The following is a 24,983-nucleotide window of genomic DNA, read 5'->3' on the forward strand; positions in this document are numbered from 1 at the left end:
CGTGCAGGAATCCGCACTGTTGATAAGGGAATTGGTAACATTCAATATATATATATATATATATATATATATATATATATATATATATATATATATATATATATATATATATATATATATATATATATATATATATATATATATATATATATATATATATTATAATATATATATATATATTATAATATATATATATATATATATATTATAATATATATATATATATATATATATATATATATATATATATATATATATATATATATATATATATATATTATAATATATATATATATTATAATATATTTCCAGGAGGAGTGGCTGAGGTGACTGCACAATCCAGTGTTCTGAGACACAATACAGGACAGCTCTTTGCTGTGACCTGGACGTGCTCCCTGGGCTGTCCGGATTACAGCAGAGGGAGTAGATCGGCACCATCTTTGTGGAGCTCACACACAGTGTATGCTATGTGCTGCACTCTCCTCCTGTCACATACTCGGGATGTGTGAGTACCGCCGCCCCTCCCCCTGCCGCCGTTGCTACTCTCTCCACTGAAACATCCCCCCCCCGGCCTGTCACCTGTCGGCCTGTCACCTGTCGGCCTGTGTGAGTACTGCCGCCGCTGCTACCGCCTCCAATGGAACCCCCGCTCCCTTCTTCCACAGCTTATAGTAAAAAATATTTTGTGAAAGGGGACGACCTTATTATCTCCCCCACTTTGAAGATTTTTATGGTCAAGGGAGGGTAGAAGCTAATCTGTGTGTTTATGGGGCTGTACACTGACTAAATACTAAAGAGAATGTTTTAATTTTCGCATTACAGGTTAAGCAAGAAAGAAATGATATGGGAGAAGTCAGGCGCTCCCCGAAGAGCGAAGAAAAGGGGAAAAAAACAGTTTTAAAGACTGAAGATTTCGCCCAAGAAGTAACAGCATCCTCCAGCACAAGGAAGATGGTAAAAGAAGAGAAAGCGGCGCCCTCTATACAGAGCCCGAGAAGTGATGTGGAAGCAGCCGGGCCCTCGGGTGCGGCTTCAGTAGCCCACAGTGAGAATGCCGGACCGTCACGGAGCAATGATGACACAAAGGCTTCTGTAATAAGTCCATCCATTCCTCCCCTATGTGCTGCCGAGGGCCCTGATCAGGGAACATCAGACGCTGCTCCACAGAGAGACAGTAAAGTGCGCTGCACCTCCAAGAAGTTATTACAGGAGATGCTGGGGATGTGCAGTGAATTCAGCAATGAACTTCTGCAAAGTCAGAATTACCTAAGCCCGGAGCAGAGGCAGCAGGAGCACAGGAACTTCACCCTGGTAAGGAGAACACTTACGTCTTGTCATTTTACCCTCATTCACATTAAACCTTAAAGATTTGATTTAAAAACGCCCCATCAATTGGCTGCCCTGCCCTCCGACAGTCTTTTGTTTACAAGTGGCCATCGCCTGCAGCCAGTCAGTGGTCACGTATTTGTTTTACAGCATTTATGCCCGTTTCACACATATGGCATTTCGCCAGATCCGGCACACTGCAGTACAGTGTAATACTGTACAATGGCATCGCGGCAAGCTCTGGTCACATGCTGTCATATGACCGGAGCTTGCCGCGATACCATTGTACAGTATTACACTGTACTGCAGTGTGCCCGATCCGGCAATCCAGAGAAATGCCCGATGTGAGAAACGGGTTTATTTATCTATCCATCTATTAGAGGCTAGATAATTATCTATCTATCTATCTATCTATCTATCTATCTATCTATCTATCCATCCCTCTATCTATCCATCCCTCTATCTATCCATCCCTCTATCCATCCATCCCTCTAGCTATCCATCCCTCTATCCATCCATCCCTCTAGCTATCCATCCCTCTATCCATCCATCCCTCTAGCTATCCATCCATCCCTCTAGCTATCCATCCATCCCTCTAGCTATCCATCCCTCTAGCTATCCATCCCTCTAGCTATCCATCCCTCTAGCTATCCATCCCTCTAGCTATCCATCCCTCTAGCTATCCATCCCTCTAGCTATCCATCCCTCTAGCTATCCATCCCTCTAGCTATCCATCCCTCTAGCTATCCATCCCTCTAGCTATCCATCCCTCTAGCTATCCATCCCTCTAGCTATCCATCCCTCTAGCTATCCATCCCTCTAGCTATCCATCCCTCTAGCTATCCATCCCTCTAGCTATCCATCCCACTAGCTATCCATCCCTCTAGCTATCCATCCCTCTAGCTATCCATCCCTCTAGCTATCCATCCCTCTAGCTATCCATCCCTCTAGCTATCCATCCCTCTAGCTATCCATCCCTCTATCCTTCTATCTAGTTATCCCTCTATCTATCCTCACGCACTACACATACATAGCCTGTCTTCTCTTCAGCTTAAGGGTATGTGCGTACGTCTGCGTTCTGGTTATAAAATAAAATGCATCATTTCTTTGTCGCTCCATTGGGAGACCCAGACAATTGGGTGTATAGCTCATGCCTCCGGAGGCCACACAAAGTATTACACTAAAAGTGTAAAGCCCCTCCCCTTCTGCCTATACACCCCCCGTGCATCACGGGTTCCTCAGTTTTCAAGCTTTGTGCGAAGGAGGTCAGACATCCACGCATAGCTCCACTGTTTAGTCAGCAGTAGCTGCTGACTATGTCGGATGGAAGAAAAGTGGGCCCATATAGGGCCCCCAGCATGCTCCCTTCTCACCCCACTCTTGGCGGTGTTTGTTAAGGTTGAGGTATCCATTGCGGGTACGGAGGCTGGAGCCCACATGCTGCATCCTTCCCCATCTCCCTTAGGGCTCTGGGTGAAGTGGGATCCTACCGGTCTCCAGGCACAGGAGACCGTGCTCCATCCACTGCCACTGGGGTATCTGCTGGATATGGAGCTGAGTATCGTCAGGGACATGGCCCTGCTACGTCAAGGTACTCTGTGTCCCCGTACAGACCGCGCGCAGACACACCGCAGCATTGCTGGGTGTGTTAGTGCGCTGGGGACAACAGCGCTGCGCGCTTGTGCCACTACTCACTACAGCTTTGCTGAGTTAGTTAATGTATTGGGGACTGCTGCGCCGGCCGCTGCTGTCAGTTTTACACTGCGGCGCGGCTGGGATTTGTAGTGCGCCGGGGACTTCCGCGCTGGCCGTGCCTCTGGACGGCCGCGCTTATTACTCGAGTCCCCGGCTTTTACGGCCTAGTCTCGTGGCTTTCCCGCCCCCAGGCCTGCCAGTCAGGGGAGGGGCGGGACGCTGTGCCGGACGTCAGCGCCGAGGGCTGGAGTCTGCTTGCATACAGTGGGACGCCAGTTTCCCGCACTTTGTCTGAGGCACGCCCACGGTACACCCCTCTTCACAGGACGCCGGCAGCCATTCCTGTGTGCAGTCGGAGCTGGAGAGGGGAGACAAGCTCTGGGGGAGACACGGGATTCTGGCGACCACACACCCGCTTTTCAGCGGGCGGTAAGCAGCACCTGAAGTGCTGACCCCACTAGCGCCGAAGTGTTCATTTGTACTTTTATGCTTGTATTCTATACATTGCACTGTACGGTCGCTATTCTTGGCTATATACCCTCCTAGATTGCTCAGAGGACAGCATGTAGTCCGCAAAAAGCAAGGGTGCCAAGGCACAGGCTTTCTATGCTGCTTGTACTGCTTGTGAGGCTGTTCTACCGGCAGGTTCCACTGATCCCCATTGTGTGCAGAACCACCTGTGAACACTGTCCAGGTGACGGGGACGGAGTTTGCAGTTTTTGCTGATAGATTGTCTGTGACTATGACTAAAATTCTAGAAACTTTGCAGTCTAGACCAGTACCTCAGACCATGGGCACTGTTGAATCATTGCCCCCTGGTCCCCCTCAGTTGGATCAACTCCGGGCTCCGGGGATGTCCCATGCATCCCAGGGTGAAGGCTCTGACACGGACGACAGTCCCAGACGGCCTAAGCGAGCTCGCTGGGAACGGCCCTCGACATCATCACACTGGTCAGGGTCCCAGCAGGAGGACTCTCTGTATGATGAAGCGGAGGTAGCTGATCAGGCTTCTGATCCTGAGACCGCTCTCAATCTGGATACACCTGAGGGTGACGCCATAGTGAATGATCTTATAGCGTCCATCAATCGAATGTTGGATATTTCTCCCTAAGCTCCTCCAGTGGAGGAGTCGGCTTCACAGCAGGAGAAATTCCATTTCAGGTATTCCAAGCGTAAATTAAGTACTTTTCTGGACCACTCTGACTTCAGGGAGGCAGTCCAGAAACACCACGCTTATCCAGATAAGCGTTTCTCCAAACGCCTTAAGGATACACGTTATCCCTTCCCTCCTGACGTGGTCAAGGGCTGGACCCAGTGTCCCAAGGTGGATCCTCCAATCTCCAGGCTTGCGGCTAGATCCGTAGTTGCAGTGGAAGATGGGGCTTCACTTAAAGATTCCACTGACAGACAGATGGAGCTCTGGTTGAAATCCATCTATGAAGCTATCGGCGCGTCGTTTGCTCCAGCATTCGCAGCTGTATGGGCACTCCAGGCTATTTCAGCTGGTCTGGCGCAGATTGACACTGTCACACGTACATCTGTTCCGCAGGTGGCATCCTTAACCTCTCAAATGTCTGCATTTGCGTCTTACGCTATTAATGCTGTCCTGGACTCTACGAGCCGTTCGGCAGTGGCGTCTGCCAACTCCGTGGTTTTACGCAGAGCCTTGTGGTTAAGGGAATGGAAGGCAGATTCTGCTTCCAAAAAGTGCTTAACCAGTTTGCCATTTTCTGGTGACCGACTGTTTGGTGAGCGATTGGATGAAATCATTAAACAATCCAAGGGTAAGGATTCATCCTTACCTCAGCCCAGACCAAACAAACCACAACAGAGGAAGGGACAGTCGAGGTTTCGGTCCTTTCGAGGCTCGGGCAGGTCCCAATTCTCCTCGTCCAAAAGGTCTCAAAAGGATCAGAGGAGCTCAGATTCTTGGCGGGCTCAGTCACGCCCAAAAAAGACAGCCGGAGGAACCGCTACCAAGGCGGCTTCCTCATGACTTTCGGCCCCCTCTCTCCGCATCCTCGGTCGGTGGCAGGCTCTCCCGCTTTGGCGACATTTGGCTGCCACAGGTCCAAGACCGTTGGGTGAGAGACATTCTGTCTCACGGGTACAGGATAGAGTTCAGTTCTTGTCCTCCGACTCGATTCTTCAGAACGTCTCCGCCTCCCGACCGAGCCGATGCTCTTCTGCAGGCGGTGTGCACTCTAAAGGCAGAAGGAGTGGTGATCCCTGTTCCTCTTCAGCAGCAAGGTCATGGTTTTTACTCCAATTTGTTTGTGGTGCCAAAAAAGGACGGGTCTTTCCGTCCCGTTCTGGACCTAAAACTGCTCAACAAGCACGTGAAAACCAGGCGGTTCCGGATGGAATCCCTCCGCTCCGTCATCGCCGCAATGTCTCAAGGAGATTTCCTAGCGTCAATAGACATCAAGGATGCTTATCTCCACGTGCCGATTGCTCCAGAGCACCAGCGTTTTCTACGCTTCGTTATAGGAGACGAACACCTTCAGTTCGTAGCTCTGCCTTTCGGGCTGGCGACAGCCCCAAGGGTCTTCACCAAGGTCATGGCAGCAGTAGTAGCAGTCCTGCACTCTCAGGGACACTCTGTGATCCCTTACTTAGACGATCTGCTGGTCAAGGCGCCCTCTCAAGAGGCATGCCAACACAGCCTGAACGTTGCGCTGGAGACTCTCCAGAGTTTCGGGTGGATCATCAACTTTTCAAAGTCAAATCTGACCCCGGCCCAATCGCTGACATATCTTGGCATGGAGTTTCATACTCTATCAGCGATAGTGAAGCTTCCGCTGGACAGGGAGGTCGACGTTCCTCGACAGGAACGTCTCCCTTTCTCAGGCGGCCAAGGATTCTCTTCGGTGGTGGCTGCTGCCCAACTCATTGTCGAAAGGGAAATCCTTTCTACCCCCATCCTGGGCGGTGGTCACGACAGATGCGAGTCTGTCAGGGTGGGGAGCAGTTTTTCTCCACCACAGGGCTCAAGGTACGTGGACTCAGCAAGAGTCCACCCTTCAGATCAATGTTCTGGAGATCAGGGCAGTGTATCTTGCCCTACAGGCCTTCCGGCAGTGGCTGGAAGGCAAGCAGATCCGAATTTAGTCGGACAACTCCACAGCGGTGGCATACATCAACCACCAAGGCGCAACACGCAGGCGACAAGCCTTCCAGGAAGTCCGGCGGATTCTGAGGTGGGTGGAAGACACGGCCTCCACCATATCCGCAGTTCACATCCCGGACGTAGAAAACTGGGAAGCAGACTTCCTCAGTCGCCAGGGCATGGACGCAGGGGAATGGTCTCTTCACCCGGACGTGTTTCAGGAGATCTGTTGCCGCTGGGGGATGCCGGACGTCGACCTAATGGCGTCCCGGCACAACAACAAGGTCACGGCATTCATGGCACGATCTCACGATCACAGAGCTCTGGCGGCAGACGCCTTAGTTCAAGTTTGGTCGCAGTTTCAACTCCCTTATGTGTTCCCACCTCTGGCACTGTTGCCCAGAGTGATACGCAAGATCAGGTCAGACTGCCGCCACGCCATTCTCGTCGCTCCAGACTGGCCGAGGAGGTCGTGGTACCCGGATCTGTGGCATCTCACGGTGGGCCAACCGTGGGCACTGCCAGACCGTCCAGACTTGCTGTCTCAAGGGCCGTTTTTTCCATCTGAATTCTGCGGCCCTCAACCTGACTGTGTGGCCATTGAGTCCTGGATCCTAGCGTCTTCAGGGTTGTCTCAAGAGGTCATTGCCACTATGAGACAGGCCAGGAAACCAACGTCTGCCAAGATCTACCACAGGACGTGGAAGATATTCCTTTCTTGGTGCTCTGATCAGGGATTTTCTCCCTGGCCATTTGCATTGCCCACGTTTCTTTCCTTTCTTCAATCAGGATTGGAAAAAGGTTTGTCGCTCGGCGCCCTTAAGGGACAAGTCTCAGCGCTCTCTGTGTTCTTTCAGAAGCGTCTTGCCAGGCTTTCTCAGGTACGCACGTTCCTGCAAGGGGTTTGTCACATTGTTCCTCCTTACAGGCGGCCGTTAGGACCCTGGGATCTGAACAGGGTTCTGCTGGCCCTTCAGAAGGCACCCTTTGAACCTTTGAAAGATATTTCTCTTTCTCGCCTTTCGCAGAAAGTGGTCTTCCTAGTAGCAGTCACCTCACCTCGGAGAGTGTCTGAGCTAGCAGCGCTGTCATGCAAAGCCCCTTTCCTGGTGTATCACCAGGACAAGATGGTGCTGCGCCCGGTTCCGGAATTCCTACCTAAGGTGGTATCCACCTTTCATCTCAATCAGGATATCTCCTTGCCTTCTTTTTGTCCTCATCCAGTTCATCAATGTGAAAGGGATTTGCATTTGTTTGATCTGGTGAGAGCACTCAGAATCTACATTTCCCGTACGGCGCCTCTGCGCCTCTCGGATGCACTCTTTGTCCTTGTCGCTGGTCAGCGTAAGGGGTTACAGGCTTCCAAATCCACCCTGGCTCGGTGGATCAAGGAACCAATTCTTGAAGCCTACCGATCTTCTGGGCTTCCGGTTCCCTCAGGGCTGAAGGCCCATTCTACCAGAGCCGTGGGTGCGTCCTGGGCTTTACGGCACCAGGCGACGGCTCAGCAGGTGTGTCAGGCAGCTACCTGGTCGATCCTGCACACTTTCACCAAACACTATCAGGTGCATACCTATGCTTCGGCGGATGCCAGCCTAGGTAGACGAGTCCTTCAGGCGGCGGTTGCCCACCTGTAGGAACGGGCCGTTTTACGGCTCTATTATGAGGTATTATTTTACCCACCCAGGGACTGCTTTTGGACGTCCCAATTGTCTGGGTCTCCCAATGGAGCGACAAAGAAGAAGGGAATTTTGTTTACTTACCGTAAATTCCTTTTCTTCTAGCTCCAATTGGGAGACCCAGCACCCGCCCTGTTGTTTTTTCGTGTACACATGTTGTTCATGTTGAATGGTTTCAGTTCTCCGAGGTTCTTCGGATTGAAGTTACTTTACACCAATTTATTTGCTTTCCTCCTTCCTGCTTTTGCACCAAAACTGAGGAGCCCGTGATGCACGGGGGGTGTATAGGCAGAAGGGGAGGGGCTTTACACTTTTAGTGTAATACTTTGTGTGGCCTCCGGAGGCATGAGCTATACACCCAATTGTCTGGGTCTCCCAATTGGAGCTAGAAGAAAAGGAATTTACGGTAAGTAAACAAAATTCCCTTCTTTTCTGACCGTTTGTGCGTTTAAAAAATGCGTCCAAAATGCTGCGTTTGGGATGCATTTTGAATGCAGTTTGGTTGCGTTATGGATGCTTGTGCTCCCACAGACAGAGAGGGAAATGCATCCAAAACGCACAAAATAAGTGCCATGTTGCTTTTTTAAAAGCATCAATTTTGTCAAATATTTGGCATCCAAAAACGCTGCGTTTTTTTTTAAACGCAACATGCGCATGGAATTTGCTTAATTCTCATAGACTTTGCTGGGGACGCAGAACGCATGCATTTACGCTTCAGTTTAAAACGCTGCGTAAATGCCTTAAATAATGCAGCGTGCGCACACAGCCTTAGACTCCTGCAATTAGGAGACCTTTGGTCACATGACATGATGTCACAAAGGTCCTGAAGCAGTCTTATCAGGATAGAAATGCTGGGGCCCCTAGGAGAATGGGCTCCCTATGAAATTGCCTAGCTTGCTCTCTGTAATGAACGTCTACATACCGCCGATACCAGAAGTCACGTGACGTGATCACGTGACTTCCGGTGGTTGTCATGGTAGCTGACTCCTCTAGCTCACATGACTCGCTTACTGTTTCACCCGGCCGAGAGCTGGCTGGGTGAGACAGAAAATAAGCATATCTGCTCATCACAGCTGATATAGCAGAGCGATCAGACAGCTGATCCATATAGTCCCCTAGGGGACCTAGTAAAATTAAAAAAAAAAAAAGTTTAAGAAAGTTTTAAATAAAAGTTCAAATCACCCCCCTTTCGCCCCATTGAAAATTAAAGGGTTAAAAAAATATACACACATTTGGTATCGCCGCGATCAGAAATGCTCGATCTATGAAAATATAAAATCAATTAATCTGATCAGTAAACGGCGTAGCGGCAAAAAAATTCCAAACGCCAAAATTACGGTTTTTTTGTTCGACACAAATTTTGCGCTAAATGCAATAACAAGCAATCAAAACGTAGCTTCTGCGCAAAAATGGTACCATTAAAAACGTCAACTCGAGACGCAAAAAATAAGTCGTCACTGAGCCATAGATCCAGAAAAATGAGACCGCTACGGGTCACAGAATATGGCGTACCGGGCACCACTTTTTTTGGACAAACTTCTGATTTATTTTTTTTTTTACCCCTTAGATAAAAGTAAACCTATACATGTTTGGTGTCTACAAACTCGTACCGACGTGACGAATAACACCGACACATCAATTTTACCATATAGCGAATACTGTGAATAAAATATCTCAAAAACAATAGTGCAATCACACCTTTTTTTTTTTTTTTTGAAATTTTTCCGCACTTGGATTTTTTTTGCGCTTTTCCAGTACACTATATGGTTGCATTTAAAAGTACAGCTCGTTCCGCAAAAAAACAAGCCCTCACATGACCATATTGACTGAAAAATAAAAAAAGCTTACGTCTCTCGGAAGAAGAATGGCGGAAAAAAAAAAAACACCCCGGAAAGCGCAAAAACGTCCGGTCGTGAAGGGGTTAAGTTGTTTTGGAGCAAATGAATTATTCACCAGATATTTTTTTTTCTTGTATGATTTTATTATTTCATGTTCTTGCAGCAGCTGGGACTTGCAGACTTCAAAGTAATAAAAAACAATGTTTTTCATTTCAGAACTTTGAAACAGTTTTCCAGGATAACGTCAGCATTAATGGACATTCATGGGACGAAGCCTCAGACACCGCAAATGGTAAGGAGGATGTATAGCCCTGAAGATGTTGTTGTACTTTTGCTTTAAAGGGAATCTGTCACCAGGTTTTTGCAGCCTAATGTAGAGGCAGACCCTGATCCCATCGATGTGTCACTTACTGAGCTGTTTGCTGTCATTTTGATAAAATCAATGTTTTCTCCGCTGCAGATCTAGCAGTTATACAGAGCTCATGAATATGCTGGACTACCTGCAATACGCCAAGTAGTCCTGTAATGATAATCTCCTGCTGATTAAACTGTGATTTTATCAAAACTACACTAAGCAGCTCAGTAAGTGACACATCACTGGAATCAGGATCTCTGTCTCTACATTATGCTGCTTTCAGATTCGGTGGCAAAAACCTGCTGACAGATTCCCTTTAATGCTTTGTGTCATGTACTTCTCCAGCGCATGTCTGGCTGTCATCGCCGCTGAGGGCTGCAGATTCTCTCTTGCTTCATGAGCCAGTTATATTATGAGGAAAAAGCCACACACAAGTACGGAGAAACCTCAGATTCTAATAAAATTATAATCTTTATTGAAAAATATTAAAAAATTATTTTTATAACACCCAGTGCTTGTGAACACAAAACAGGAACAGTATGAGGGAAGGAACTATATAATTGGGATCCCTATAGTGCCGTATGGGATCTTGCTCCTGCCTGACAACGGAGGGTATGACACCGTAGCTTTTTGGGTACCCCCCTTACCGCGTCGGCTATCCCTCTCTGTACCCTGTAAATAACAGTGAATGAAGAAAATTTACACTAAAGATTGCCATGTATGTGTGTTGGAGCATACAAGGTACTGACAAATCACTAAGGCTGCTTTCACACTACTTTTTTTAACATGCGTCCTGAACGTTTTTTTTTAACGCAAAAACGGATCCAGTGCAAATGCGTTTTCATTTCAATGCATTTGCAATGGACTTGCGTCAACATGCATTCACCTGCGTTTGCGTGCGGTATAGTGAGGATCCAGCGACTTGCAGTTTTTTAACATCTTTCAAAAACACTACTTGTAGCGTTTTTGAGCTGCGTCCAAATACTGCAAATTGCTGGATCCTGACTATACTGCACGCCAACTTATGTGAACGCTGGCATGCTGATAGACAGGAACCTGCTTGCTCTACTGAGCATGCCCAGAAACCAGCCTCGCGTGATCAGTCCCTCTCCCTCCGTCCCCCCTCCGTCCCCCCCCTCTGTCCCTCCGTCCCCCCTCCTCTGTCCCTCCGTCCCCCCCCTGTCCCTCCGTCCCCCCCCTCTGTCCCTCCGTCCCCCCCCTCTGTCCCTCCGTCCCCCCCTCTGTCCCTCCGTCCCCACCCTCTGTCCCTCCGTCCCCACCCTCTGTCCCTCCGTCCCCACCCTCTGTCCCTCCGTCCCCACCCTCTGTCCCTCCGTCCCCACCCTCTGTCCCTCCGTCCCCACCCTCTGTCCCTCCGTCCCCACCCTCTGTCCCTCCGTCCCCACCCTCTGTCCCTCCGTCCCCACCCTCTGTCCCTCCGTCCCCACCCTCTGTCCCTCCGTCCCCACCCTCTGTCCCTCCGTCCCCACCCTCTGTCCCTCCGTCCCCACCCTCTGTCCCTCCGTCCCCACCCTCTGTCCCTCCGTCCCCCACCCTCTGTCCCTCCGTCCCCCACCCTCTGTCCCTCCGTCCCCCACCCTCTGTCCCTCCGTCCCCCACCCTCTGTCCCTCCGTCCCCCACCCTCTGTCCCTCTGTCCCTCCGTCCCCCACCCTCTGTCCCTCCGTCCCCCCCCTCTGTCCCTCCGTCCCCCCCCTCTGTCCCTCCGTCCCCCCCCTCTGTCCCTCCGTCCCCCCCCCTCTGTCCCTCCGTCCCCCCCCCTCTGTCCCTCCGTCCCCCCCCTCTGTCCCTCCGTCCCCCCCCCTCTGTCCCTCCGTCCCCCCCCTCTGTCCCTCCGTCCCCCCCCCTCTGTCCCTCCGTCCCCCCCCTCTGTCCCTCCGTCCCCCCCCTCTGTCCCTCCGTCCCCCCCCTCTGTCCCTCCGTCCCCCCCCTCTGTCCCTCCGTCCCCCCCCTCTGTCCCTCCGTCCCCCCCCTCTGTCCCTCCGTCCCCCTCCTCTGTCCCTCCGTCCCCCTCCTCTGTCCCTCCGTCCCCCTCCTCTGTCCCTCCGTCCCCCTCCTCTGTCCCTCCGTCCCCCCCCTCTGTCCCTCCGTCCCCCCCCTCTGTCCCTCCGTCCCCCCCCTCTGTCCCTCCGTCCCCCCCCTCTGTCCCTCCGTCCCCCCCCTCTGTCCCTCCGTCCCCCCCCTCTGTCCCTCCGTCCCCCCCCTCTGTCCCTCCGTCCCCCCCCTCTGTCCCTCCGTCCCCCCCCTCTGTCCCTCCGTCCCCCCCCCTCTGTCCCTCCGTCCCCCCCCCTCTGTCCCTCCGTCCCCCCCCTCTGTCCCTCCGTCCCCCCCCTCTGTCCCTCCGTCCCCCCCCTCTGTCCCTCCGTCCCCCCCCTCTGTCCCTCCGTCCCCCCCCTCTGTCCCTCCGTCCCCCCCCTCTGTCCCTCCGTCCCCCCCCTCTGTCCCTCCGTCCCCCCCCTCTGTCCCTCCGTCCCCCCCCTCTGTCCCTCCGTCCCCCCCCTCTGTCCCTCCGTCCCCCCCCTCTGTCCCTCCGTCCCCCTCCTCTGTCCCTCCGTCCCCCTCCTCTGTCCCTCCGTCCCCCTCCTCTGTCCCTCCGTCCCCCTCCTCTGTCCCTCCGTCCCCCCCCTCTGTCCCTCCGTCCCCCCCCTCTGTCCCTCCGTCCCCCCCCTCTGTCCCTCCGTCCCCCCCCTCTGTCCCTCCGTCCCCCCCCTCTGTCCCTCCGTCCCCCCCCTCTGTCCCTCCGTCCCCCCCCTCTGTCCCTCCGTCCCCCCCCTCTGTCCCTCCGTCCCCCCCCTCTGTCCCTCCGTCCCCCCCCTCTGTCCCTCCGTCCCCCCCCTCTGTCCCTCCGTCCCCCCCCTCTGTCCCTCCGTCCCCCCCCCTCTGTCCCTCCGTCCCCCCCCCTCTGTCCCTCCGTCCCCCCCCCTCTGTCCCTCCGTCCCCCCCCTCTGTCCCTCCGTCCCCCCCCTCTGTCCCTCCGTCCCCCCCCTCTGTCCCTCCGTCCCCCCCCTCTGTCCCTCCGTCCCCCCCCTCTGTCCCTCCGTCCCCCCCCTCTGTCCCTCCGTCCCCCCCCTCTGTCCCTCCGTCCCCCCCCTCTGTCCCTCCGTCCCCCCCCTCTGTCCCTCCGTCCCCCCCCCTCTGTCCCTCCGTCCCCCCCCCTCTGTCCCTCCGTCCCCCCCCTCTGTCCCTCCGTCCCCCCCCTCTGTCCCTCCGTCCCCCCCCTCTGTCCCTCCGTCCCCCCCCTCTGTCCCTCCGTCCCCCCCCTCTGTCCCTCCGTCCCCCCCCTCTGTCCCTCCGTCCCCCCCCTCTGTCCCTCCGTCCCCCCCCTCTGTCCCTCCGTCCCCCCCCTCTGTCCCTCCGTCCCCCCCCTCTGTCCCTCCGTCCCCCCCCTCTGTCCCTCCGTCCCCCCCCTCTGTCCCTCCGTCCCCCCCCTCTGTCCCTCCGTCCCCCCCCTCTGTCCCTCCGTCCCCCCCCTCTGTCCCTCCGTCCCCCCCCTCTGTCCCTCCGTCCCCCCCCTCTGTCCCTCCGTCCCCCCCCTCTGTCCCTCCGTCCCCCCCCCTCTGTCCCTCCGTCCCCCCCCTCTGTCCCTCCGTCCCCCCCCTCTGTCCCTCCGTCCCCCCCCTCTGTCCCTCCGTCCCCCCCCTCCGTCCCTCCGTCCCCCCCCTCCGTCCCTCCGTCCCCCCCCTCCGTCCCTCCGTCCCCCCTTCTGTCCCTCCGTCCCCCCCTCTGTCCCTCCGTCCCCCCCCTCTGTCCCTCCGTCCCCCCCCTCTGTCCCTCCGTCCCCCACCCTCTGTCCCTCCGTCCCCCACCCTCTGTCCCTCCGTCCCCACCCTCTGTCCCTCCGTCCCCCACCCTCTGTCCCTCCGTCCCCCACCCTCTGTCCCTCCGTCCCCACCCTCTGTCCCTCCGTCCCCCACCCTCTGTCCCTCCGTCCCCCACCCTCTGTCCCTCCGTCCCCCACCCTCTGTCCCTCCGTCCCCCACCCTCTGTCCCTCCGTCCCCCACCCTCTGTCCCTCCGTCCCCCACCCTCTGTCCCTCCGTCCCCCACCCTCTGTCCCTCCGTCCCCCACCCTCTGTCCCTCCGTCCCCCACCCTCTGTCCCTCCGTCCCCCACCCTCTGTCCCTCCGTCCCCCACCCTCTGTCCCTCCGTCCCCCACCCTCTGTCCCTCCGTCCCCCACCCTCTGTCCCTCCGTCCCCCACCCTCTGTCCCTCCGTCCCCCACCCTCTGTCCCTCCGTCCCCCACCCTCTGTCCCTCCGTCCCCCACCCTCTGTCCCTCCGTCCCCCACCCTCTGTCCCTCCGTCCCCCACCCTCTGTCCCTCCGTCCCCCACCCTCTGTCCCTCCGTCCCCCACCCTCTGTCCCTCCGTCCCCCACCCTCTGTCCCTCCGTCCCCCCCCCTCTGTCCCTCCGTCCCCCCCCTCTGTCCCTCCGTCCCCCCCCTCTGTCCCTCCGTCCCCCCCCCCTCTGTCCCTCCGCCCCCCCCCCCCCTCTGTCCCTCCGCCCCCCCCCCCCTCTGTCCCTCCGCCCCCCCCCCCCTCTGTCCCTCCGCCCCCCCCCCCCTCTGTCCCTCCGCCCCCCCCCCCCCTCTGTCCCTCCGCCCCCCCCCCCCTCTGTCCCTCCGCCCCCCCCCCCCTCTGTCCCTCCGCCCCCCCCCCCCCTCTGTCCCTCCGCCCCCCCCCCCCCCTCTGTCCCTCCGCCCCCCCCCCCCTCTGTCCCTCCGCCCCCCCCCCCCCTCTGTCCCTCCGCCCCCCCCCCCCCTCTGTCCCTCCGTCCCCCCCCCTCTGTCCCTCCGTCCCCCCCCTCTGTCCCTCCGTCCCCCCCCTCTGTCCCTCCGTCCCCCCCCTCTGTCCCTCCGTCCCCCCCCTCTGTCCCTCCGTCCCCCCCCTCTGTCCCTCCGTCCCCCCCCTCTGTCCCTCCGTCCCCCCCCCTCTGTCCCTCCGTCCCCCCCCTCTGTCCCTCCGTCCCCCCCCTCTGTCCCTCCGTCCCCCCCCTCTGTCCCTCCGTCCCCCCCCTCTGTCCCTCCGTCCCCCCCCTCTGTCCCTCCGTCCCCCCCCTCTGTCCCTCCGTCCCCCCCCCCTCTGTCCCTCCGTCCCCCCCCCCTCTGTCCCTCCGTCCCCCCCCCCTCTGTCCCTCCGTCCCCCCCCCTCTGTCCCTCCGTCCCCCCCCTCTGTCCCTCCGTCCCCCCCCCTCTGTCCCTCCGTCCCCCCCCTCTGTCCCTCCGTCCCCCCCCTCTGTCCCTCCGTCCCCCCCCTCTGTCCCTCCGTCCCCCCCCTCTGTCCCTCCGTCCCCCCCCTCTGTCCCTCCGTCCCCCCCCTCTGTCCCTCCGTCCCCCCCCTCTGTCCCTCCGTCCCCCCCCCTCTGTCCCTCCGTCCCCCCCCTCTGTCCCTCCGTCCCCCCCTCTGTCCCTCCGTCCCCCCCCTCTGTCCCTCCGTCCCCCCCCTCTGTCCCTCCGTCCCCCCCCCTCTGTCCCTCCGTCCCCCCCCTCTGTCCCTCCGTCCCCCCCCTCTGTCCCTCCGTCCCCCCCCCTCTGTCCCTCCGTCCCCCCCCCTCTGTCCCTCCGTCCCCCCCCTCTGTCCCTCCGTCCCACCCCTCCGTCCCTCCGTCCCCCCCCTCCGTCCCTCCGTCCCCCCCCTCCGTCCCTCCGTCCCCCCCCTCTGTCCCTCCGTCCCCCCCCTCCGTCCCTCCGTCCCCCCCCTCCGTCCCTCCGTCCCCCCCCTCCGTCCCTCCGTCCCCCCCCTCCGTCCCTCCGTCCCCCCCCTCTGTCCCTCCGTCCCCCCCCTCTGTCCCTCCGTCCCCCCCCTCTGTCCCTCCGTCCCCCCCCTCTGTCCCTCCGTCCCCCCCCTCCGTCCCTCCGTCCCCCCCCTCCGTCCCTCCGTCCCCCCCTCCGTCCCTCCGTCCCCCCCTCCGTCCCTCCGTCCCCCCCCCTCCGTCCCTCCGTCCCCCCCCTCCGTCCCTCCGTCCCCCCCCTCCGTCCCTCCGTCCCCCCCCTCCGTCCCTCCGTCCCCCCCCTCCGTCCCTCCGTCCCCCCCCTCCGTCCCTCCCGTCCCCCCCCTCCGTCCCTCCGTCCCCCCCCTCCGTCCCTCCGTCCCCCCCCTCCGTCCCTCCGTCCCCCCCCTCCGTCCCCTCCGTCCCCCCCCTCCGTCCCTCCGTCCCCCCCCTCCGTCCCTCCGTCCCCCCCCTCCGTCCCTCCGTCCCCCCCCCTCCGTCCTCCGTCCCCCCCCTCCGTCCCTCCGTCCCCCCCCTCCGTCCCTCCGTCCCCCCCCTCCGTCCCTCCGTCCCCCCCCTCCGTCCCTCCGTCCCCCCCCTCCGTCCCTCCGTCCCCCCCCTCCGTCCCTCCGTCCCCCCCTCCGTCCCTCCGTCCCCCCCCTCCGTCCCTCCGTCCCCCCCCTCCGTCCCTCCGTCCCCCCCCTCTGTCCCTCCGTCCCCCCCTCTGTCCCTCCGTCCCCCCCCTCTGTCTCCTCTTCTTACCCCCCTCTGTCTCCTCTTCTTACCCCCCTCTGTCTCCTCTTCTTACCCCCCTCTGTCTCTCTTCTTACCCCCTTCTGTCTCCTCTTCTTACCCCCCCTCTGTCTCCTCTTCTTACCCCCCCTCTGTCTCCTCTTCTTACCCCCCCTCTGTCTCCTCTTCTTACCCCCCCTCTGTCTCCTCTTCTTACCCCCCTCTGTCTCCTCTTCTTACCCCCCTCTGTCTCCTCTTCTTACCCCCCCTCTGTCTCCTCTTCTTACCCCCCTCTGTCTCCTCTTCTTACCCCCCTCTGTCTCCTCTTCTTACCCCCCTCTGTCTCCTCTTCTTACCCCTTCTGTCTCCTCTTCTTACCCCCTTCTGTCTCCTCTTCTTACCCCCCTCTGTCTCCTCTTGTTACCCCCCTCTGTCTCCTCTTGTTACCCCCCTCTGTCTCCTCTTGTTACCCCCCTCTGTCTCCTCTTGTTACCCCCCTCTGTCTCCTCTTGTTACCCCCCCTCTGTCTCCTCTTCTTACCCCCCTCTGTCTCCTCTTCTTACCCCCCCCTCTGTCTCCTCTTCTTACCCCCCCTCTGTCTCCTCTTCTTACCCCCCCTCTGTCTCCTCTTCTTACCCCCCCTCTGTCTCCTCTTCTTACCCCCCCCTCTGTCTCCTCTTCTTACCCCCCCTCTGTCTCCTCTTCTTACCCCCCCTCTGTCTCCTCTTCTTACCCCCCCTCTGTCTCCTCTTCTTACCCCCCCTCTGTCTCCTCTGACCCCCCTCTCTCTCTCTCTCTGGCCTGAGAGCTGCGGACACTCGTAACCAAGGTAAATATCGGGTAACCAAGCAAAGCGCTTCTCTTAGTTACCCGATGTTTACATTGGTTACGTGTGCAGGCAGCCCGGCTCCTAGCAGCTGCAGACGCTCGTGACAAAGGTAAATATTGGGTATCCAAGCAAGTTACCCGATGTTTACCTTGGTTATGAGCCTCCGCAGCTGTCAGATGCCGGCTCCCAGTCTCTCACGTTTAGTTCCCCTCACTCCCGATCACATGACTCCAATGCTCGCCCATAAACTTAAAATGACAGGATCCTGCAAAATAACAATTGCGTTTGCATGCGTTTTTTTGCTGTAAAAGCAGGATCCGCTTTTACAGCAAAAAAAGTTTGTGACGCATGTTAAAAAAACGTAGTGTGAAAGCAGCCTAATACAGTAAGTGATAAAACATTTCCATATATGCAAAATTGCAAAAAATGATCCAACCAATCACAAACTACAAAAACACAGGGGGATTACTTACTTAGTCCCATTATTATAGATAGCTGGAGATGCATATTTCATGATACATGGTATGTAATCTACATTAATATAATGGAAGAAAATTCAATTCCTTTAAGCAGTAAGCTTCCCCCGTCTCCATGAACATTAAATGGCAACCATGGCAATTCATCTGTAGACTCGGTTCGTTCGTATTGCATATAGGCTTTCTGAAAAAGCCACACACAAGTGTGATCAGAGTCCCAGACCTTAAAAAAAAAAATTAATTTCTTTTTTTATTTTTTTGTTGGTGGTCTGGCAGAGATCACTCCACTAGCAGTTCACTTAAAGGGCTTGTCCACTACTTTAACATTGATGGTCTTTCCTTAAGATAGGTCATGAATGTCTGATCGTCCGGGGTCTGACACCCCGCACCTCCGCCGATCAGCTGACGTCGGTTGCAGGCGGCCGGAAATGCACAGTTCCATACCTGCTCCGTATTCTGATTGCGGCCGGGTACTGCACATCCGCTTCCCATTGTAATTAATAGGAGGCGTATGTACAGTACCCGGCCGCTATCAGAAGTTGGAGCAGCTCTGGAACTGAGCATTTCTGGCTGCCGGGACCGACATCAGGTGCGGCGTGTCAGACCCCGGCCGATCAGACATTGATTACTTATCCTAAGGATAGGCCATCAATGTAAAAGTAGTGGACATCCCTTTTAACCCCTTGGTCACCCATGACGTGCTGGGTACGTTATGGATCGTGTGAGGCATGGTGGCTCAGTGGTTAGCACTGCAGTTTTGTGGTGGCTCAGTGGTTAGCACTGCAGTCTTGTGGTGGCTCAGTGGTTAGCACTGCAGTTTTGCAGCGCTGGGGTCCTGGGTTAAAATCCCGCCAAGGACAACATCTGCAGGGAGTTTGTATGTTCTCCCCATGTTTGCGTGGGTTTCCTCCGGGTTCTCCGGTTTCCTCCCACACGCCAAAGACATACAGATAGGGACTCTAGATTGTGAGCCCCAATGGGGACAGTGTTGCCAATGTATGTAAAGCGCTGTGGAATTAATAGCGCTATATAAATGAATAAAATTATTATAAAATGATTATTATTATTAGGTTAATCCCCGCCTCCTGCCGTGGGCAGGTCGCGGCGATCCGCGCACATATCAGCTGATTTCAACAGCTGACATGTGTGCCTGCTAGTCGCGAGTGGAATCGCTTCCACCCGCAACGATTAACCCCTTACATCTCGCTGCCAAAATCTGGCAGCGAGATCTATATGCGCGCCGCCATTATGCTGACTTTCCCCGCCCCCGTCGGAAGTCACGTGACGTGATTACATGACTTCCAGTGGTAGCACAGGGTCATGTGATGACGCCTGTAGCTAACATGAGTCACTTGCTCTCAATGCCGAAATACAGCCGACACTGAAAGTAAAGCGGCTTTCTTCGGCGCTCCATTGGGAGACCCAGACGATTGGGTGTATAGCACTGCCTCCGGAGGCCACACAAAGCATTACACTAAAAAGTGTAAGGCCCCTCCCCTTCTGGCTATACACCCCCCGTGGGATCACGGGCTGCTTCAGTTTTCAAGCTTTGTGCGAAGGAGGTCAGACATCCACGCATAGCTCCACTGTTTAGTCAGCAGTAGCTGCTGACTATATCGGATGGAAGAAAAGAGAGCCCATATAGGGCCCCCAGCATGCTCCCTTCTCACCCCATTCCTATTGGCGGTGTTTGTTAAGGTTGAGGTACCCATTGTGGGTACGGAGGCTGGAGCCCACATGCTGTTTTTCCTTCCCCATCCCCCTGAGGGCTCTGAGGAAGTGGGATCTTACCGGCCCCCAAGCCCTGAGGCCGGGCTCCATCCACAGACCCGTAGAACCTGCTGGATGCGGAGCTGGGTACCGTTCAGGGACAAGGCCCTGCAACTTTCAGGTACTCTGTGTCCCCGTATGGACAGGCCGCGCACACTCCAGACTTGCTGGGTGTGCTAGTGCGCCGGGGACAGTAGCGCCGCGCGCTGGGGTTACAGTCACTGCAGTTTCGCTGAGGGACTTTATGTGTTGGGGACTGCCGCGCCGGCCGCCCCTGGAGCGGCGGCGCGGCTGAGACTTGTGGTGCGCCGGGGACTTAGCGCCGGCCGTGCTTTTACGACGGCGGCGCTTATAAATCTAGTCCCCGGCTTTTGCGGCCTAGCTCCGCTTCGTTCCCGCCCCCACCCTGTCAATCAGGGCAAGGGAGAGACGCTGTACGATAGTCAGCGCCGAGGGCTGGAGTCTGATTTACATACTCCAGCCCTCTCACTGGGCACAGTGGGACGCCAGTTCCCGCTCTTTGTCTGCACACGCCCAGGGCCCGCCCCTCTCCACAGGACGCCGGCAGCCATTCCTACATGCAGTCTGGCTGGAGAACGGACACAGGCTCTGGGAGACCCAGACAAGGGATTTCTGGCGACCACACACCCGCGTTAAGCGGGCGGTAAGCAGCACATTAGTGCTGGCCCCACTAGTGCCACAGTGTTATATTGGTGTATTTTTTTCTCTATACCATATATATATATATATTGCACTGTAAGGTCGCTTCTTGGCTGTATACCCTATATTGCTCTGAGGAGACGACAACATGTCATCCGCAAAACGCAAGGGTGCCAAGACACAGGCTGTATACGCTGCTTGTGCCGCTTGTGGGGCTGATCTACCGGCAGGTTCCAAAGACCCCCATTGTGTGCAATGTTCGGTCCCTGTGCCACTTCGTCAGCCGGAGTCTATGGTGGTAGTGGCCCAGGCAGAGTCACCGGTGAACCCTGTCCCGGTGACGGGGACAGAGTTTGCAGTTTTTGCTGACAAGATGTCTGTCACTATGACAAAAATCCTAGAGACCTTGCAGTCCAGGCCGGTCACTCAGACCATGGACACTGCTGCGTCAATGTTCCCCGGTCCCCCTCAGTTGGAATTAATCCGTGCTTCAAGGGGGTCCCAGGCATCACAGGCTGAAGGCTCTGACTCAGATGACAGTCCCAGGCAGCCTAAGCGAGCTCGCTGGGAGAGACCCTCCACGTCATCACGTGGATCAGGGTCTCAGCGAGAGGAGTCTCTGCGTGATGAGACAGAGGAGGGTGAACAGGAGTCTAATCCTGACACCGCTCTCAATCTGGATACTCCTGATGGTGACGCCATGGTAAATGACCTTATAGCGGCCATCAATAGACTGTTGGATATTTCTCCCCCAGCCCCTTCAGCAGAAGAGGCAGCTGCACAGCAGGAGAAGTTCCATTTCAGGTATCCCAAGCGTAAACTGAGTACTTTTCTGGACCACGCTGACTTCAGAGAATCAGTCCAGAAACACCAGGCTTATCCAGACAAGCGTTTCTCCAAACGTCTTAAGGATACACGTTATCCCTTTCCCCCTGACGTGGTCAAACGCTGGACCCAGTGTCCAAAGGTGGATCCCCCAATCTCCAGGCTTGCGGCTAGATCCATAGTTGCAGTGGAGGATGGGGCTTCACTTAAAGATGCCAATGACAGACAGATGGACCTTTGGTTGAAATCTGTCTATGAAGCTATCGGCGCGTCATTTGCTCCAGCATTCGCGGCCGTGTGGGCGCTCCAAGCTATTTCAGCTGGTCTGGCACAGGTGGACTCTATCATACGTCCAGCAGTGCCGCAAGTGAAGTCCTTAACTTCGCAAATGTCTGCGTTTGCGACCTATGCTATCAACGCTGTCCTGGACTCTACGAGCCGTACCTCAATGGCGTCTGCCAACTCGGTGGTTTTGCGCAGAGCCTTGTGGTTAAAAGAATGGAAAGCGGATTCTGCTTCCAAAAAATGTTTAACCAGCTTGCCACTATCTGCAGACAGACTGTTTGGTGAGCAATTGGCTGAAATCATTAAACAGTCCAAGGGTAAAGACTCCTCCTTACCCCAGCCCAGATCAAGCAAACCTCAACAAAGGAGGTGGCAGTCGAGGTTTCGGTCCTTTCGAGGCTCCGGCAAGGCCCAATTCTCCTCGTCCAAAGGGACTCAGAAAGAGCAAAAGGGCTCAGATTCCTGGCGGGCTCATTCACGCCCCAAGAAAGCAACCGGAGGAACCGCTTCCAAGGCGGCTGCCTCATGACTTTCGGCCTCCTCCCTCCGCATCCTCGGTCGGTGGCAGGCTCTCCCGCTTTTGCGACATTTGGCTGCCACAGGTCAAGGACCGGTGGGTAACAGACATTTTGTCTCACGGGTACAGGATAGAGTTCAGTTCTCGTCCTCCGCCTCGGTTCTTCAGAACTTCGCCACATCCCGACCGAGCAGAGGCTCTTCTGCAGGCGGTGGGCTCACTAAGAGCAGAAGGAGTGGTGATCCCTGTTCCGCTTCAGGAACAAGGGCAAGGTTTTTACTCCAATCTCTTCGTGGTTCCAAAAAAGGACGGCTCGTTCCGTCCTGTTCTGGACCTAAAGCTGCTCAACAAGCATGTGAACGCCAGGCGGTTCCGGATGGAATCCCTCCGCTCCGTCATTGCCTCAATGTCTCAAGGAGATTTCCTTGCATCAATAGACATCAAAGATGCTTATCTCCACGTGCCGATTGCTACAGGGCACCAACGTTTTCTACGTTTTGTGATAGGTCACGAACATCTCCAGTTCGTAGCTCTGCCATTTGGTCTGGCGACAGCCCCACGGGTTTTCACCAAGGTCATGGCGGCAGTGGTAGCAGTCTTGCACTCCCAGGGACACTCGGTGATCCCTTACTTGGACGATCTACTTGTCAAAGCACCCTCTCAAGAGGCATGCCAACACAGCCTGAATGTTGCGCTGGAGACTCTCCAGACTTTCGGGTGGATGATCAACTTTTCAAAGTCAAATCTGTCACCGACTCAATCACTAACGTATCTTGGCATGGAGTTTCATACTCTCTCAGCGATCGTGAAGCTTCCGCTGGACAAGCAGCGGTCACTACAGACAGGGGTACAGTCTCTCCTTCACGGTCAGTCGCACTCCTTAAGGCGCCTCATGCACTTCCTAGGGAAGATGGTGGCAGCAATGGAAGCAGTCCCGTTTGCACAGTTTCATCTGCGCCCACTTCAATGGGACATTCTCCGCCAATGGGACGGGAAGTCAACTTCCCTGGACAGGAAAGTCTCCCTTTCCCAGACGGCCAAGGACTCTCTGCAATGGTGGCTTCTTCCCACCTCATTATCACAGGGAAGATCATTCCTGCCCCCTTCCTGGGCAGTGGTCACGACAGACGCAAGTCTGTCAGGGTGGGGAGCAGTTTTTCTCCACCACAGGGCTCAAGGGACGTGGACTCAGCAGGAGTCCACCCTTCAGATCAATGTTCTGGAAATCAGGGCAGTGTATCTAGCCCTACTAGCCTTCCAGCAGTGGCTGGAAGGAAAGCAGATCCGAATTCAGTCGGACAACTCCACAGCGGTGGCATACATCAACCACCAGGGAGGGACACGCAGTCGGCAAGCCTTCCAGGAAGTCCGGCGGATTCTGCTGTGGGTGGAGGACAGAGCATCCACCATATCAGCGGTTCACATACCGGGCGTAGAAAACTGGGAAGCAGACTTCCTCAGTCGCCAGGGTATGGACGCAGGGGAATGGTCCCTTCACCCGGACGTGTTTCAGGAAATCTGTCGCCGCTGGGGGGTGCCGGACGTCGACCTAATGGCGTCGCGGCACAACAACAAGGTCCCGACGTTCATGGCGCGGTCTCGCGATCAAAGAGCTCTGGCGGCAGACGCCTTAGTGCAAGATTGGTCGCAGTTCCGGCTCCCTTATGTGTTCCCACCTCTGGCACTCTTGCCCAGAGTGCTACGCAAGATCAGATCCGATTGCAGCCGCGTCATACTCGTCGCCCCAGACTGGCCGAGGAGGTCGTGGTACCCGGATCTGTGGCATCTCACGGTCGGCCAACCGTGGGCACTACCAGACCGACCAGACTTACTGTCCCAAGGGCCGTTTTTCCATCGGAATTCTGCGGCCCTGAACCTGACTGTGTGGCCATTGAGTCCTGGATCCTAGCGTCTTCAGGATTATCCCAAGGAGTCGTTGCCACCATGAGACAGGCTAGGAAGTCCACTTCTGCTAAGATCTACCACAGAACGTGGAGGATTTTCTTATCCTGGTGCTCTGCACAAGGAGTATCCCCCTGGCTATTCGCGTTACCTACTTTTCTTTCCTTCCTGCAATCTGGGTTGGAAAAGGGCTTGTCGCTCGGCTCCCTTAAAGGGCAAGTCTCGGCACTATCCGTGTTTTTTCAAAAGCGTCTAGCACGACTTTCTCAGGTGCGCACGTTCCTGCAGGGGGTTTGTCATATCGTCCCTCCGTACAGGCGGCCGTTAGATCCATGGGATCTAAACAGGGTACTAGTTGCTCTCCAGAAGCCGCCCTTCGAGCCTCTGAGGGATGTTTCACTTTCTCGTCTCTCACAGAAAGTGGTCTTTCTAGTGGCGGTCACGTCTCTTCGGAGAGTGTCTGAGCTAGCAGCGCTGTCATCCAAGGCTCCCTTCCTGGTGTTCCACCAGGACAAGGTAGTGCTGCGCCCCATTCAGGAGTTTCTCCCTAAGGTGGTATCCTCTTTTCATCTTAATCAGGATATCTCCTTGCCTTCCTTTTGTCCTCATCCAGTTCTTCGGTATGAAAAGGATTTACATTTGTTAGATCTGGTGAGAGCACTCAGAATCTACATTTCCCGCACGGCGCCCCTGCGCCGCTCGGATGCACTCTTTGTCTTTGTCGCTGGTAAGCGCAAAGGGTCGCAGGCTTCAAAAGCCACCCTGGCTCGATGGATCAAAGAACCAATTCTTGAAGCCTACCATTCTGCTGGGCTTCCGGTTCCATCAGGGCTGAAGGCCCACTCTACCAGAGCCGTGGGTGCGTCCTGGGCATTACGACACCAGGCTACGGCTCAACAGGTGTGCCAGGCAGCTACCTGGTCGAGTCTGCACACTTTCACCAAACATTATCAGGTGCATACCTATGCTTCGGCGGACGCCAGCCTAGGTAGAAGAGTCCTGCAGGCGGCAGTTACCTCCCCGTAGGGGAAGGCTGTCTTCGCAGCTCTAACATGAGGTATTTCTTTACCCACCCAGGGACTGCTTTTGGACGTCCCAATCGTCTGGGTCTCCCAATGGAGCTCCGAAGAAGAAGGGAATTTTGTTACTTACCGTAAATTCCTTTTCTTCTAGCTCCTATTGGGAGACCCAGCACCCACCCTGTTGTCCTTCGGGATTGTTGTTTTTTTTCGGGTACACATGTTGTTCATGTTGAAC

The 24,983-nt window shown here is 56.0% G+C and overlaps 1 protein-coding gene across 2 annotated transcripts in view; it reads left to right on the plus strand.

The window, feature by feature from the left end:
- Positions 1-24,983, plus strand: part of NSL1 (NSL1 component of MIS12 kinetochore complex) — a 68,131-nt gene that overhangs the window by 1,897 nt on the left and 41,251 nt on the right. For both annotated transcript variants that reach the window (XM_075339152.1, XM_075339153.1), the window contains exons 2-3: positions 823-1,311; positions 9,864-9,939. In XM_075339152.1, coding sequence (XP_075195267.1) covers positions 823-1,311; positions 9,864-9,939 — 565 coding nt within the window. The remainder of the gene's footprint in view (positions 1-822; positions 1,312-9,863; positions 9,940-24,983) is intronic.

The sequence above is a fragment of the Anomaloglossus baeobatrachus genome, chromosome 3 (genome assembly GCF_048569485.1).
Source record: "Anomaloglossus baeobatrachus isolate aAnoBae1 chromosome 3, aAnoBae1.hap1, whole genome shotgun sequence".
In the NCBI taxonomy this organism is placed as follows: Eukaryota; Metazoa; Chordata; class Amphibia; order Anura; family Aromobatidae; genus Anomaloglossus; species Anomaloglossus baeobatrachus.